The sequence below is a fragment of the Panulirus ornatus genome, chromosome 44 (assembly GCF_036320965.1).
Source record: "Panulirus ornatus isolate Po-2019 chromosome 44, ASM3632096v1, whole genome shotgun sequence".
Taxonomy (NCBI): domain Eukaryota; kingdom Metazoa; phylum Arthropoda; class Malacostraca; order Decapoda; family Palinuridae; genus Panulirus; species Panulirus ornatus.
Window position 1 is genome coordinate 7,558,082 of NC_092267.1, and position 14,199 is coordinate 7,572,280.

The window sequence follows — 14,199 nt, forward strand, 5'->3', positions numbered from 1 at the left end:
TGGCTTCTAAGACATGTGAGAGTGTCAGTCGTGGTGTCATATGTAAACACCAGTCCATATCGAGCTAGGATAAAGAAGAACTGTTGAAAAAAATGGACCATGGTGCTCTGGTGCGTAAGCTGTGTGACATCTACAGTTCGTCAACTGTTTATGATATAAAGAGGTAAAGGGAGAAAATATTGAAATTCTATCTAGACAGTGATTCCAAGAAGCAAATGATGATTAGAAAAACTATGAAAGATGGTAAGAGTACTGAGCACAATCGAGTGATGATGATTGGTTTCAACAGCATCGGAGTGATGGAGAGGACTTGTCAGGTAGCATGATAATGGACCAGGCTAAGTTGTTCCATAAAGAACTTAGATTACAACATGAATGTGGCTATAGTGAAGGACGGCTTCAAAGATTCAAGAAGCATCATGGAATTTCCATGAATAAAGTGTGGAGAGAAAAGTGGTCTGCAAACCACAAAGGAGCTGACGAGTATGTGGACAAATTTGCGAAACCCATAGCTGACGAGCACCTCAGTCCTGAGCAGGTGTATAATGCAGATGAAACTGCATTATTCTGGCAATGCACACCTAGGAAAACACTAGCAGAAGATGAAGAAGACCCCACAGGATTCAAACAATTTAAGGACAGACTTATCATCTTAAGGTGCTCAAGATATTTGTTTGATTTAAATGCCTAGCAGTCCTTGGTATACTTTAGACACATGGGAGATGTATAATTAGTGGTTTAGAGGTGTGTTGATGAATAATAATTACCTGACCACAGTTGGTCCGGCAAAATGGTTAATCCGGCAAGGCTTTGGAACCAAGAGTGCCGGAAAATTGGTGGTGTACCTGTAGTTTGTTTTTCCTTCCACAACATCCTTCACTTTCTGACTCTATTAGAATACTGACTTTCATCACAGCAGTTACATCTCCCTAGCACTTACCTTGGCAAATTCGGTGCATAGTAAAATAAATGTGTCTGGACATTAAAGGCATTCCTGACATGAGCTTGCTCTTTGCCTCACTCCTGGTTTGATGAATATCATTTAGTTAGTCATATGTTTTCATACAGGTGTGCATCATAAATGCTAACTATGACAGTCATCCTTAACTTACTGGTTTTTAAACCATACAGTAATTTGTCAGCATCATCACTTCTGTCATTTGAGTTAATTCTACTTATCTTTTTTTTTTTTTTTTGCAAGGATGAACTTTAGTCCTATCCTTTGATCATTACATAGTATATTTATACACTTCACATTCAATCAAGCTCTCTAGTATATTTATACACTTCACATTCAATCAAGCTCTCTTGGCTAAACAAACAAATGAGATCTTGATATGATTACTTTCATTCTGTGAAAAGTGATTCCAAATTTTCTTTCTTCGTATTTACGATAAATCTTCTCAATTTGTGATGTTATGTCTACAAACTAATATACAGTTGGATATTTCTTTCACAATATTTTCTTATGGAAGTACAATATCTGTTTGATGTGGGCAGGTCTTATGTTTTAAACATCTATTTAGGAATGACAGCCATAATAGGCTTTCTTTCCATTCATAAAATGTAAGCCTTCTGTGTTGGAATTGAAATTCCTGAAGAAAATTTATGGTGTGAGGAGGGTTGATCACATACATAATAACACTGTAAAAGGGAGGTGTAGCAGTAAGTGGAATATGATCAAAAAAGCTGAAATGGTTTGGACATGTAAAGATGAGCAAAGAAAGACTGACAAAGAGGACATATAAAGCAGAAGTGGAGGGAGTCAAGGGGAGAGGGAGACTGAGAAAGAAAAGGAAAGATGGAATGAAAGAGGCACTGAGCATGGTACAGAACAAATCAGAATGTTGTGGTAAGAAGGGGATGTCAGGCTATCAGTGGACTGAATCAGAACGTCTGAAGTGGTCAGGGAAAAACATGGAATGTTCTGTGAGGTCTGATTTTGGAGGGGGGTTCTGATTTTGATCGAGTGTACAGGACAGCTAAAGAGTGAATGTGAGCAAATGAGACCATTGCATCTGTTTGAGTCACTTTTTCATTAAAGCAGGAAACAGCTGACAGGTGTGAAAAGACCTACATTAATTCAAATTACATTAACATAAAAAAGCAACCTACCTCTAAGTAGCTGACATCCTCAGAATCATCGCGTCCAAGAGTCCATATCTGATGATAATTGTTATCTATGTGGTCACTGTTGCTTTGTAAATTCCCTGATACTCCTCTCTCATTGTCTTGAATATTTAAATCTATCTTGGCAAGCTCAGCATCATGGATTCTGAAACCAGGGAAATGTTTTAGATATGAATAAGAGAAATAAAAGAGAAAGAAAAAGAATGATGGCACAAAGTGGAACAAAAAGTGATTGTTGAGTGTGTGGATAGTTAAAGCACACAGTTTGATAAGTCAGTAAACATACCAAGGGGAAAAAACTCAGACACTATTAAAAGGAGTTGAAATGAATGGTTAAACACTGTTCCTGATGGTCCCATGATTAAGATATGCAATGTGTGTGGCAGAAAAGAGTAACATGATGGTAAATGCTATAGTTATCACTTCGTTTTTGCTCCCTTGCCATAAGCTATGCCATGCTGTGCTTGATAAGCCAGTTTGTTAGAAAATCACAGTATGGCTTTTGGCATCTTAAAGGTGGAGTGCTGCTTTATCTGTATCCCCCTACTGCTGTGCTTTAGAATTCTACCCTATTATGTCTTTCACATAAACTAAAACCAATTCATTTTCAAAGTCAAGTTTACAGTGTTATCAAGAACTGTTATAATGTTCTTTTACTTTTTTATCTATCTATTTTGTCTTTCTTTTTTTCAATGTGTGGCCTTGATGAGGACTTCTATGGATTCCTGTGGTGCAGCAGTTAGTGTTCCTAACCATGAAGCAAACACGGGCTGCCCTGGGTCGAATGCATAGGTTCAAATCCTGGTATCATATGTAGTGCACCAAAACCACACCTCCCTTTCCACATCCAGGCCCCATACAACTTTCCATGGTTTACCCCAGACGCTTCACATGCCCTGGTTCAATCCACTGACAGCACTTCAAGCCCGGTATACCACATCGTTCCAATTCACTCTATTCCTTGCATGCCTTTCAGCCTCCTGTATGTTCAGGCCCCGATCGCTCAAAATCTTTTTCACTCCATCCTTCCACCTCCAATTTGGTCTCCTACTTCTTGTTCCCTCCACCTCTGACACATATATCCTCTTTGTCAATCTTTCCTCACTCATTCTCTCCATGTGACCAAACCATTTCAATACACCCTCTTCTGCATTCTCAACTGCACTCTTTTTATTATCACACATCTCTCTTACCCTTTCATTACTTACTCAATCAAACCCTCTCACACCACACATTGTCCTTAAACATCTCATTTCCAACACATTCACCCTCCTCTGTGCAACCCTATCTATAGCCCATGCAGGATGGCCTTGATAAGGACCTCAGCAGCCTGTGCTGTCTCAGCTATAAAATGAAAAATAGAAAAACTGAAAACTCTTCATAAAAAAAAAGGGTCCTGCTACCAATGGTGCCTAAAGGGAACATTCATCATGATAGAAGGTAAAAGCCTCTATATTTTCTACATGAGTATTTTTCCATAGGTAACCAATGGAAAAGGAACTACTAAAAGAATAGTATGACCTAAAGATATTAACTTTGAAAGTACAAAGAAACCTACTTAACTGTGAAGGATTCATCAAAAGCTTGTATCTGGGAGGCCATGACTGATGTGACAGCTTGTGCACGAATGGTTTGAGGAACTATGATGGAGGCAGTTGCTATAGCTGGAGAAGGCATTGCACATGCGGTATGTGTGGCATCAGCTTTTGTACTGCGATCATGTTCCACTCTCAAGACTGCCTGTTCACCCTTAACTAGGTTCTCATAAGGCTCCAATTCACTGAAAGTCTCCTGCAGTTTAGATAAAAATACCAGTATTTAATTTTCTAAAGGTGTTAAGGTCCTGCTGTATAAAACAATAGCAATGCTAATGAAGAAAAATCTCAATAATAAGGCATCAATATCTTACAAACTCCAGTAACTTGGAAATCACAGATGGTTTGGTTACATTATAGAAGTCAAAGTTTTTCTAAATACTTCCTTCCACCAAGTCCAACTCTTTCATCCAAGTTGCAAGTTGGTAATCTAAAGTATGAAAGCCACTGAAAGTTCATATAACTTTTTTATAGTGTTTACATAAGAGAGAATATATATGATGGACATAACAGTTAAATAAATACATTAAAGTCCTTTAGATAACACTAATATGGTTTCATAAAGTTTTTCAGTGAAATTCTTCATTTGTTCATGGTGGTACCTTGCTAATGTGGGAAACAGATTTCTCAGCTTCTCATCCTTTTTTTTTTTTTTTTTTACATGTTCTATCATATACCATTTATAACATACAAGCTACTTCTATTATTTATTTACTTATTTTACTTTGTCGCTGTCTCCCACGTTTGCGAGGTAGCGCAAAGAAACAGACGAAAGAAATGGCCCAACCCATCCCCATACACATGTATATACATACACGTCCACACATGCAAATATACATACCCATACATCTCAATGTACACATATATATACACACACAGACACATACATATATACACATGCACACAATTCACAGTGCCTTTATTCATTCCCATCACCACCTCACCACACGTGGAGTAACATCCCCCTCCCCCCTTATGTGTGTGAGGTAGCGCTAGGAAAAGACAACAAAGGCCCCATTCATTCACACTCAGTCTCTAGCTGTCATGTAATAATGCCCGAAACCACAGCTACCTTTCCACATCCAGGCCCCACAGAACTTTCCATGGTTTACCCCAGACGCTTCACATGCCCTGATTCAATCCATTGACAGTATGTCTACCCCAGTATACCATATCGATCCAATTCACTCTTTTCCTTGCCTGCCTTTCACCCTCCTGCATGTTCAGGCCCCGATCACTCAAAATCTTTTTCACTCCATCTTTCCACCTTCAATTTGGTCTCCCACTTCTCCTCGTTCCCTCCACCTCCGACACATATATCCTCTTGGTCAATCTTTCCTCACTCATTCTCTCCATGTGCCCAAACCATTTCAAACCATTTCTATTATATAATCTATAATGCCCCTACCATGCTTTCTCACAGCCTGAACATTATCTATAACATTTGTATGTTCTAGAAATACATCAACCATGCTCTTGTCTACCCTGTCATCTCTGCTCCTATACAACACATTTTATTATTTTCTTATGATTATACTTAATCGCTGTTTCCTGCGTCAACGATGTAGCAACAGGAAAACAGACAAAAAAGGCCACATTCATTCACACTCAGTCTCTAGCTGTCATGTGTAATGCACCAAAACCACAGCTCCCTATCCACATCCAGGCCCCACAGACCTTTCCATGGTTTACCCCAGGCATTTCACATGCCCTGGTTCAGTCCACTGACAGCACATTGACCCCGGTATACCACATCATTCCAATTCACTCTATTCCTTACACACCTCTCCATCATTCAACCTCCAATTTGGTCTCCCACTCCTCCTTGTTCCCTCCACTCTGACACATATATCCTCTTTGTCAATCTTTTCTCACTCATTCTCTCCATATTTCGAAACCATTTCAACACACCCTCTTCTGCTATCTCAACCACACTTTTCTTATTTCCACACATATTTATGATATTCACTTTGAAAAATATGCATCTGCAAAACTCATACTCTGTAATGCTGGCAATCCACATATTGTTTTCAATTTCTTAATTTCCATTTAGAAACTCATACATAGCTACCACTCCTTTGCTGATCCCTACCCTGTCTACTCATATTATTACACATAATTTTTCTGCTAGATCCATAACCTCAATTGTCCTTTTTAGTCTCCTTCAAAAAGTGATTTAACTTCCTCTTTTTTACAACTACATGCTACATACGCATACATCAGTAATTATAAGTCTATTGCAGAGAGTGCAAATTCTAAACATACCTGGCAACTTGGACTGTCAGTCTTTGGACTTTCAGGTATGGCTTCCAATTCTGGTTCAGCATCATCTTCATCAGGTACCAAGCTAAATAACATATGTATTACACTATCAGCTGAGATATGTGACAGAGCTATTCAAAATCCATTTATCAATCACATTAAACTTAACGGACTGGGAAATCAACCACCCTTAGAACAATGTACAAAGCACAGTCATAATTCCTATGCAGGTTACCTAAGGAATTTGAATATGAAATCTTAAGTAAACAACTTTTTTCTAAGTGTTCATGAATTTTGCAAAGAATATAAAAACTATTCCAGTGTTTCTGAACATTTCATCTTGACAGTTTTATCATCATGTACTTACTTGGCCTCATTGTTCTTTCGTTGCTTCTTGCTATCTTCAGATCCACCAGTACCCAACTTGTGATGACTATGAACTGTCATGCCCCTGAAAAACCAACTATGTATTATAAGCTGAATATGAAATATCATATCATTGAAAATATAAAAGATCATAGAGGAGGTCCAAAAATTCAATCAGTCTCCAGGAAAACAGTTTCACTGCTTTTCATCCAGCATACTGGAAATTTCACAACATTTTTTTTGTGCTTCACAGATATTCATCAAATTATTTTTTTCAAGAAATACAAAGTGAAAGACTACTTGGTTTTAACATAACACTTTTTAAAGAAACTTTATTTTCTTAGAATACACCTACTGTACCCAAGGAAGGTATAAATGAAATTGTAATTAACCATGTTTAAAGAATTATTGTACACTATATAGGTGAAAAAACAACAAGGATTAACAATACCACATTGCTCCAATGCACACTGTCCCATGTACATGCTCACCCTCCGGCCCCAATCACTCAAAACATTTTTCACTTCATCCATCCACCTCCTCCTTGGTTTCCATCTCTCTCTCTCTCTCTCTCTCTCTCTCTCTCTCTCTCTCTCTCTCTTTGTTCCCCCACTCCCAACATGTACACGCTCTTAGTCAGCCTCCCCTTACTTATCCTCTCTATATATCCAAGCCATTTCAGCACAGTCTTCCATTTTCTCATACATACTCTCCTTACTAATACACTTGTATCTACCCTATCATTTTTCATTCAACTCTCTTTACAGCACATATTGTCCTCAAATATCTAATTTCTAACACATCAACTCTCCTCCATACTTTTCTATCTAGGGCCTAGACCTCCCATCCATACAACACCATGAGGATTACTATACATCAAACATACCCATCTTTGCCCTCAAAGATGTACCCAGATCCTTTGCCCCCCCTCATCCACCCTGTGGCTTATTATAACCCACATGGTTCCATCCATTGCCAAATCAAATCCTTGGAATCTAAAACACTCCAGTGTCTCCAGGGTAACTGCATTCAAACTTACAATTTAATCAACCTGACTCTCATTTGTTAAACTTACTTTTATTCACATTAATTCTCAACTTTCTCTTTTACACACTCTTCCAAAACCAGCTTCTGCAGTTTCTCCTATGAATCTGCCATTAGTGTTGTGTTATCAGCAAATAGCAACGACTCATTTCCTAAGGCTTTCCACCTCCAACAGACTGCAAACTTACTCCTCATCTCATTTTTGTTTGCCATTTTCATGTTAATGAGGTAGTGCCAGTAATAGATTAAGAATGCCTCATTTGCTTACATCCACTCCCCCAGCATCACATTCTACACACCCATAAGATCTATCCTTGCACTAAAAGCATCAACACAAAAGCAGCATACAAACCAAGTGATCTCAGAACACTAACTGGTACCATATTTAGACGAGGAAAAGATCTTCGTATCCCTTACAAAAAATCTATCTGCTCTAACCTAAACTATGACTAACCTGCCTAGTCATCCATGGTTCTTAAAAGCAAATATCACAAAGCTGTAAACCATACATAACATAGCACTCAGAACAATCACTAGTTGCCTAGCAACCATACACAATACCACCACAATGCAACAAAGCTCCTATAGTACAATTCTGTTTTAACATGCATGGCACTCAATTCTTTGCAACAGTACAAGATCTGTCTCATCCACACTGCTCTATAACTAATCTTAACCCCACTAATAGATATAAAAAGCTTACCCCTGCCTCACACTTCAGTAACTTATACTCCAAGATCATCTACCTTCAACAAACTCAATATTGGCAATATATATACACAGTGACATGAACCAAAAAGCACTTAAAAACCAACTCCCTAACCTAGTCTAAAATGCCACCCCATCAGACATACACTCATCTGAAGCTACACTCTCCCAGATCTACACCAGTTACACTTTCTGATCTATGCTCTGGACATCACCCATCCCTACTACACTACAAACACCAATTCAACATAATGAGACAATGATACTTACTACTCATTTTCCCTGCACTCCCCCACACAGACACACATACAATATTACTACCAATAAGTATACCTGTATGGATAATATTTCTCAATAATATACTACAATAAGGTTGAATAATAATCAACAGTGAGCACTTGGCTGGTTAATGAATTACTTATTAAAATCAACTACAATTTTTATATGAGGACCACCTGGCTGGTTAATATGGCTACTGATTTCAATCAACAAGAATTTTTATATGGTCACTCACTGTCAAACCAAATAAGGAATAAACAGAGGATGAGCCATAAAAATTAATCACCTTGTGTCTTGTCCTATTGGAACAAAAGCTGATTTATGGTCAGCAAAGTATTGGGCTCGTGGCTCTGAATGGGGTCCTCCTGTGGACACAGTTATCCGACTTCCACCAGGGAATAGACCAGGTGAGAGAGGAGGTGACTCTCCAGGATGCTCAGCTTCATTTCCACCAATGGAGCCTTGACTCACTTCTGAAAATAATGAATGGAGTGCTTATACAACAAAAGCATTCTCTGATCTGGTAATGGATGATACTGTTACCCACTTAATTATATTTTTATCAACACTTCATGTATCTTTATAGCTTATGTTTTCCACATATATCTTTATGGAGCAGCTGAATGAGTGTGTTAGTGGTTTTGATGCACGAGACCGGGTTATAGTGTTGGGTGATTTGAATGCAAAGGTGAGTAATGTGGCAGTCGAGGGAATAATTGGTATACATGGGGTGTTCAGTGTTGTAAATGGAAATGGTGAAGAGCTTGTAGATTTATGTGCTGAAAAAGGACTGATGATTGGGAATACCTGGTTTAAAAAGCGAGATATACATAAGTATACTTATGTAAGTAGGAGAGATGGCCAGAGAGCGTTATTGGATTACGTGTTAATTGACAGGCGCGCGAAAGAGAGACTTTTGGATGTTAATGTGCTGAGAGGTGCAACTGGAGGGATGTCTGATCATTATCTTGTGGAGGCTAAGGTGAAGATTTGTATGGGTTTCCAGAAAAGAAGAGTGAATGTTGGGGTGAAGAGGGTGGTGAGAGTAAGTGAGCTTGGGAAGGAGACTTGTGTGAGGAAGTACCAGGAGAGACTGAGTACAGAATGGAAAAAGGTGAGAACAATGGAAGTAAGGGGAGTGGGGGAGGAATGGGATGTATTTAGGGAATCAGTGATGGATTGCGCAAAAGATGCTTGTGGCATGAGAAGAGTGGGAGGTGGGTTGAGTAGAAAGGGTAGTGAGTGGTGGGATGAAGAAGTAAGAGTATTAGTGAAAGAGAAGAGAGAGGCATTTGGACGATTTTTGCAGGGAAAAAATGAAATTGAGTGGGAGACGTATAAAAGAAAGAGACAGGAGGTCAAGAGAAAGGTGCAAGAGGTGAAAAAAAGGGCAAATGAGAGTTGGGGTGAGAGAGTATCATTAAATTTTAGGGAGAATAAAAAGATGTTCTGGAAGGAGGTAAATAAAGTGCGTAAGACAAGGGAGCAAATGGGAACTTCAGTGAAGGGCGCAAATGGGGAGGTGATAACAAGTAGTGGTGATGTGAGAAGGAGATGGAGTGAGTATTTTGAAGGTTTGTTGAATGTGTTTGATGATAGAGTGGCAGATATAGGGTGTTTTGGTCGAGGTGGTGTGCAAAGTGCGAGGGTTAGGGAAAATGATTTGGTAAACAGAGAAGAGGTAGTAAAAGCTTTGCGGAAGATGAAAGCCGGCAAGGCAGCAGGTTTGGATGGTATTGCAGTGGAATTTATCAAAAAAGGGGGTGACTGTATTGTTGACTGGTTGGTAAGGTTATTTAATGTATGTATGACTCATGGTGAGGTGCCTGAGGATTGGCGGAATGCGTGCATAGCGCCATTGTACAAAGGCAAAGGGGATAAGAGTGAGTGCTCAAATTACAGAGGTATAAGTTTGTTGAGTATTCCTGGCAAATTATATGGGAGGGTATTGATTGAGAGGGTGAAGGCATGTACAGAGCATCAGATTGGGGAAGAGCAGTGTGGTTTCAGAAGTGGTAGAGGATATGTGGATCAGGTGTTTGCTTTGAAGAATGTATGTGAGAAATACTTAGAAAAGCAAATGGATTTGTATGTAGCATTTATGGATCTGGAGAAGGCATATGATAGAGTTGATAGAGATGCTCTGTGGAAGGTATTAAGAATATATGGTGTGGGAGGCAAGTTGTTAGAAGCAGTGAAAAGTTTTTATCGAGGATGTCAGGCATGTGTACGTGTAGGAAGAGAGGAAAGTGATTGGTTCTCAGTGAATGTAGGTTTGCGGCAGGGGTGTGTGATGTCTCCATGGTTGTTTAATTTGTTTATGGATGGGGTTGTTAGGGAGATGAATGCAAGAGTTTTGGAAAGAGGGGCAAGTATGAAGTCTGTTGGGGATGAGAGAGCTTGGAAAGTGAGTCAGTTGTTGTTCGCTGATGATACAGCGCTGGTGGCTGATTCATGTGAGAAACTGCAGAAGCTGGTGACTGAGTTTGGTAAAGTGTGTGAAAGAAGAAAGTTAAGAGTAAATGTGAATAAGAGCAAGGTTATTAGGTACAGTAGGGTTGAGGGTCAAGTCAATTGGGAGGTGAGTTTGAATGGAGAAAAACTGGAGGAAGTGAAGTGTTTTAGATATCTGGGAGTGGATCTGTCAGCGGATGGAAACATGGAAGCGGAAGTGGATCATAGGGTGGGGGAGGGGTCGAAAATTCTGGGAGCCTTGAAGAATGTGTGGAAGTCGAGAACATTATCTCGGAAAGCAAAAATGGGTATGTCTGAAGGAATAGTGGTTCCAACAATGTTGTATGGTTGCGAGGCGTGGACTATGGATAGAGTTGTGCGCAGGAGGATGGATGTGCTGGTAATGAGATGTTTGAGGACAATGTGTGGTGTGAGGTGGTTTGATCGAGTAAGTAACGTAAGGGTAAGAGAGATGTGTGGAAATAAAAAGAGCGTGGTTGAGAGAGCAGAAGAGGGTGTTTTGAAATGGTTTGGTCACATGGAGAGAATGAGTGAGGAAAGATTGACCAAGAGGATATATGTGTCGGAGGTGGAGGGAACGAGGAGAAGAGGGAGACCAAATTGGAGGTGGAAAGATGGAGTGAAAAAGATTTTGTGTGATCGGGGCCTAAACATGCAGGAGGGTGAAAGGAGGGCAAGGAATAGAGTGAATTGGAGCGATGTGGTATACCGGGGTTGACGTGGATTGAATCAAGGCAAGTGAAGCGTCTGGGGTAAACCATGGAAAGCTGTGTAGGTATGTATATTTGCGTGTGTGGACGTATGTATATACATGTGTATGGGGGTGGGTTGGGCCATTTCTTTCGTCTGTTTCCTTGCGCTACCTCGCAAACGCGGGAGACAGCGACAAAGCAAAAAAAAAGAAAAAAAAAAATCTTTATATGCGGAATAGTACAACACAGAAGATGCCAAGTCACTGTCAAGAGATTAAATTCAGTGTATGAAAAGATGGATATATAACTTTCCTTTCTACCACAGAAAATTTATACATGCTTACAGATTCATGTATGTTGACAATTGTAATGAATGAATGTAATATTTTTCAAGGCAACCTGCATGCAGGGGATATTGAAGGCTCATGATATGGAGAACTATTAAGAAAATGAGGTGATGAAGTGAGCTAAACTTGAGACGTCTGTGAAAGAACATGGCTTTATAGATAAACTCCAAATGTAGAGAGAACAGTGATGATATACAGTTATAACCAGTAAGACCATTTTTTTTCAAAGTAAAGTAATTTGTTAAGCAATGTTCTTACTGAAGTTTTCATCATCTAGTTTGTCAATACATTTCTTGTTATTTACCCACACTTCTTTCTTACTAGCGATTTGATTCTTGAATAGAACAGTATATATCTTACAAATTACAGTCAATTATACAATTATTCTTACATTGATTTTAAAAGTTTTCCCTCTCTCCATTCAGTATTGGCATTAATAGATGGAAACTACTTAAAAAAGACTTTCAAGCAAAACTATGTCAGTACAAAATGCACTTTTGCTGCACCTGTTTTCATCTTTACTGAAAATAACAAAAATATGGTAAATGCAGATTCTTCAATGGTGCTGTTACTTTTATATAACTGGCTGTACATCCTTTCTTTATACTATCCAATCCATATACATTTTCCTTATATTATTCAGTTACCAATCCTCTCCCTTGCCTCTTTGTCCTCCCTCTCCCTTTCCTCTTTGTCCTCAGTTTAATCATGTGCAGAACACTGTTTTCAAATGTCAGAGTATTTCATACTCTAATTTTCATAAATTACATCTTCAATATCTTTTGTTCCTTTGTTATTAATCCATACCATACACAAAAAACTTACCTCTAGAATATGCTGAGCTGGCTCCACATAGGGTTGGATCATCTACTTTTCGACAACGATGATAATGATTATCAATGGTATTCAATACTAATCGGACCAGGGCAAGAGCTTGTGCTGAGAGTGGTTGACTATTATACTCATACTGCAACAGTGAAAAAGTATTCATAATTAAGTAAGAAGACAGTACATCATTAAAATCTTACAGTAAAAATTTTTTTTTTCATGCTATTACCCTAAGATCTTTTCATTTCCAGAGGCCTTAAGATCTGCATATAGTAACTGAGGGAAATGAAAACCACCATATCATCAAAGAGAATACACAGAGGTCATCATTTTCAGAGGGCTAAAATATACTTCTGTTTTAAAGCATTTTTCTTACTTATAACATTTTCCTTGTTATGAATGAAAACAAGTTGTAATATCATTTACTTAATACAAGCCTTCCTTCTTTACAATCTGATGATCTATGTAGGATCTTCAAACATATCATAACAGCATATCTTTAATCACATCCATGCTAACACCCTTCTTTTGTATATACTTCTTCACCTGAACATGACATATCACTCTTTATCTTACTATACATCTATTCCTACACATTCAAATCTGTTATACATACATTCATATTATCTCAGTTTTTCTTTTCCTTAGGTGATCACTCAGCTCAAATATAATATCTACTTTTAATTTCCACTTTCATTAATATCAAATCTCAGTTTTCTGTATTCTTTCCCCTTGGAAAATCATCCCTTCTGTCTTTGATTGCCTATTCAACCTTAAATCGTGCAATTAATTCTTTCATCATCCCTCTACACTCATAATCATAAGCATTGAAATTGTTTTGTCCTACTGTCTTAGCCCTGATCCCACTTCCAGTTTTTGAACATCTCAGGTGGCTTGTGCAGTGTTTCTGCACACATCATATGTACACTGGGTGAGTTATCATCAGGGCTATTTACTCTTTATGGATCTGGATCCTTCATGAGCCTACATAATTTGACCTGTTATACAATCCTAGGACTCCCTTTTATGGGGCTCCTGCCGCTTCAAGGCAAGGCAACGATCAGTGGTAGGATGACAATGGACTCCTTTGGAGTTCAAAGTTCCTTGATAAGGTTATATTCCTTTTCATCCATTGACAATGATACAACCTCACTGAAAGTGATTTTACACTTGTAGTGTAACCTCATGAGGCAGAGTCCCATAACTCCTGAGCATATTTACACCTCATAAAATAATACACTTTTATATTGGTTTCTAAGTCTTTCTCCCATCCCACCTCATTACTGTTGAGGACAGTGTGTCCTCCACTATAAAAACATTTTGGATCTTAGCATTCAGTTTCTCAAAATTCCCTTTTACCATTTCAACAGCCTTCACCCCTCTTTCCATCAGTGTAGTTTGCTCTTTGATTGAAGATCTGTTCCAATAAACTTATGCAAGAGTCGAGAATTTTCCTTTACCAAACATTCTATG

At 38.6% G+C, this 14,199-nt stretch overlaps 2 protein-coding genes across 14 annotated transcripts in view; one reads left to right on the forward strand and one right to left on the reverse strand.

Annotated features, from left to right (window-relative positions):
- The window catches only part of unc79 (UNC-79 domain-containing protein), a 216,704-nt gene that overhangs the window by 68,107 nt on the left and 134,398 nt on the right, over window positions 1-14,199 (reverse strand). For all 13 annotated transcript variants that reach the window (XM_071687677.1, XM_071687676.1, XM_071687673.1 and 10 more), the window contains 6 exons: window positions 12,724-12,865; window positions 8,671-8,857; window positions 6,355-6,438; window positions 5,991-6,072; window positions 3,689-3,921; window positions 2,116-2,275 (listed from right to left, as the gene is read on the reverse strand). In XM_071687677.1, the coding sequence (XP_071543778.1) occupies window positions 2,116-2,275; window positions 3,689-3,921; window positions 5,991-6,072; window positions 6,355-6,438; window positions 8,671-8,857; window positions 12,724-12,865 (888 nt within the window). The remainder of the gene's footprint in view (window positions 1-2,115; window positions 2,276-3,688; window positions 3,922-5,990; window positions 6,073-6,354; window positions 6,439-8,670; window positions 8,858-12,723; window positions 12,866-14,199) is intronic.
- The window catches only part of LOC139762701 (alkylglycerol monooxygenase-like), a 255,753-nt gene that overhangs the window by 51,687 nt on the left and 189,867 nt on the right, over window positions 1-14,199 (forward strand). The window lies entirely within an intron of this gene.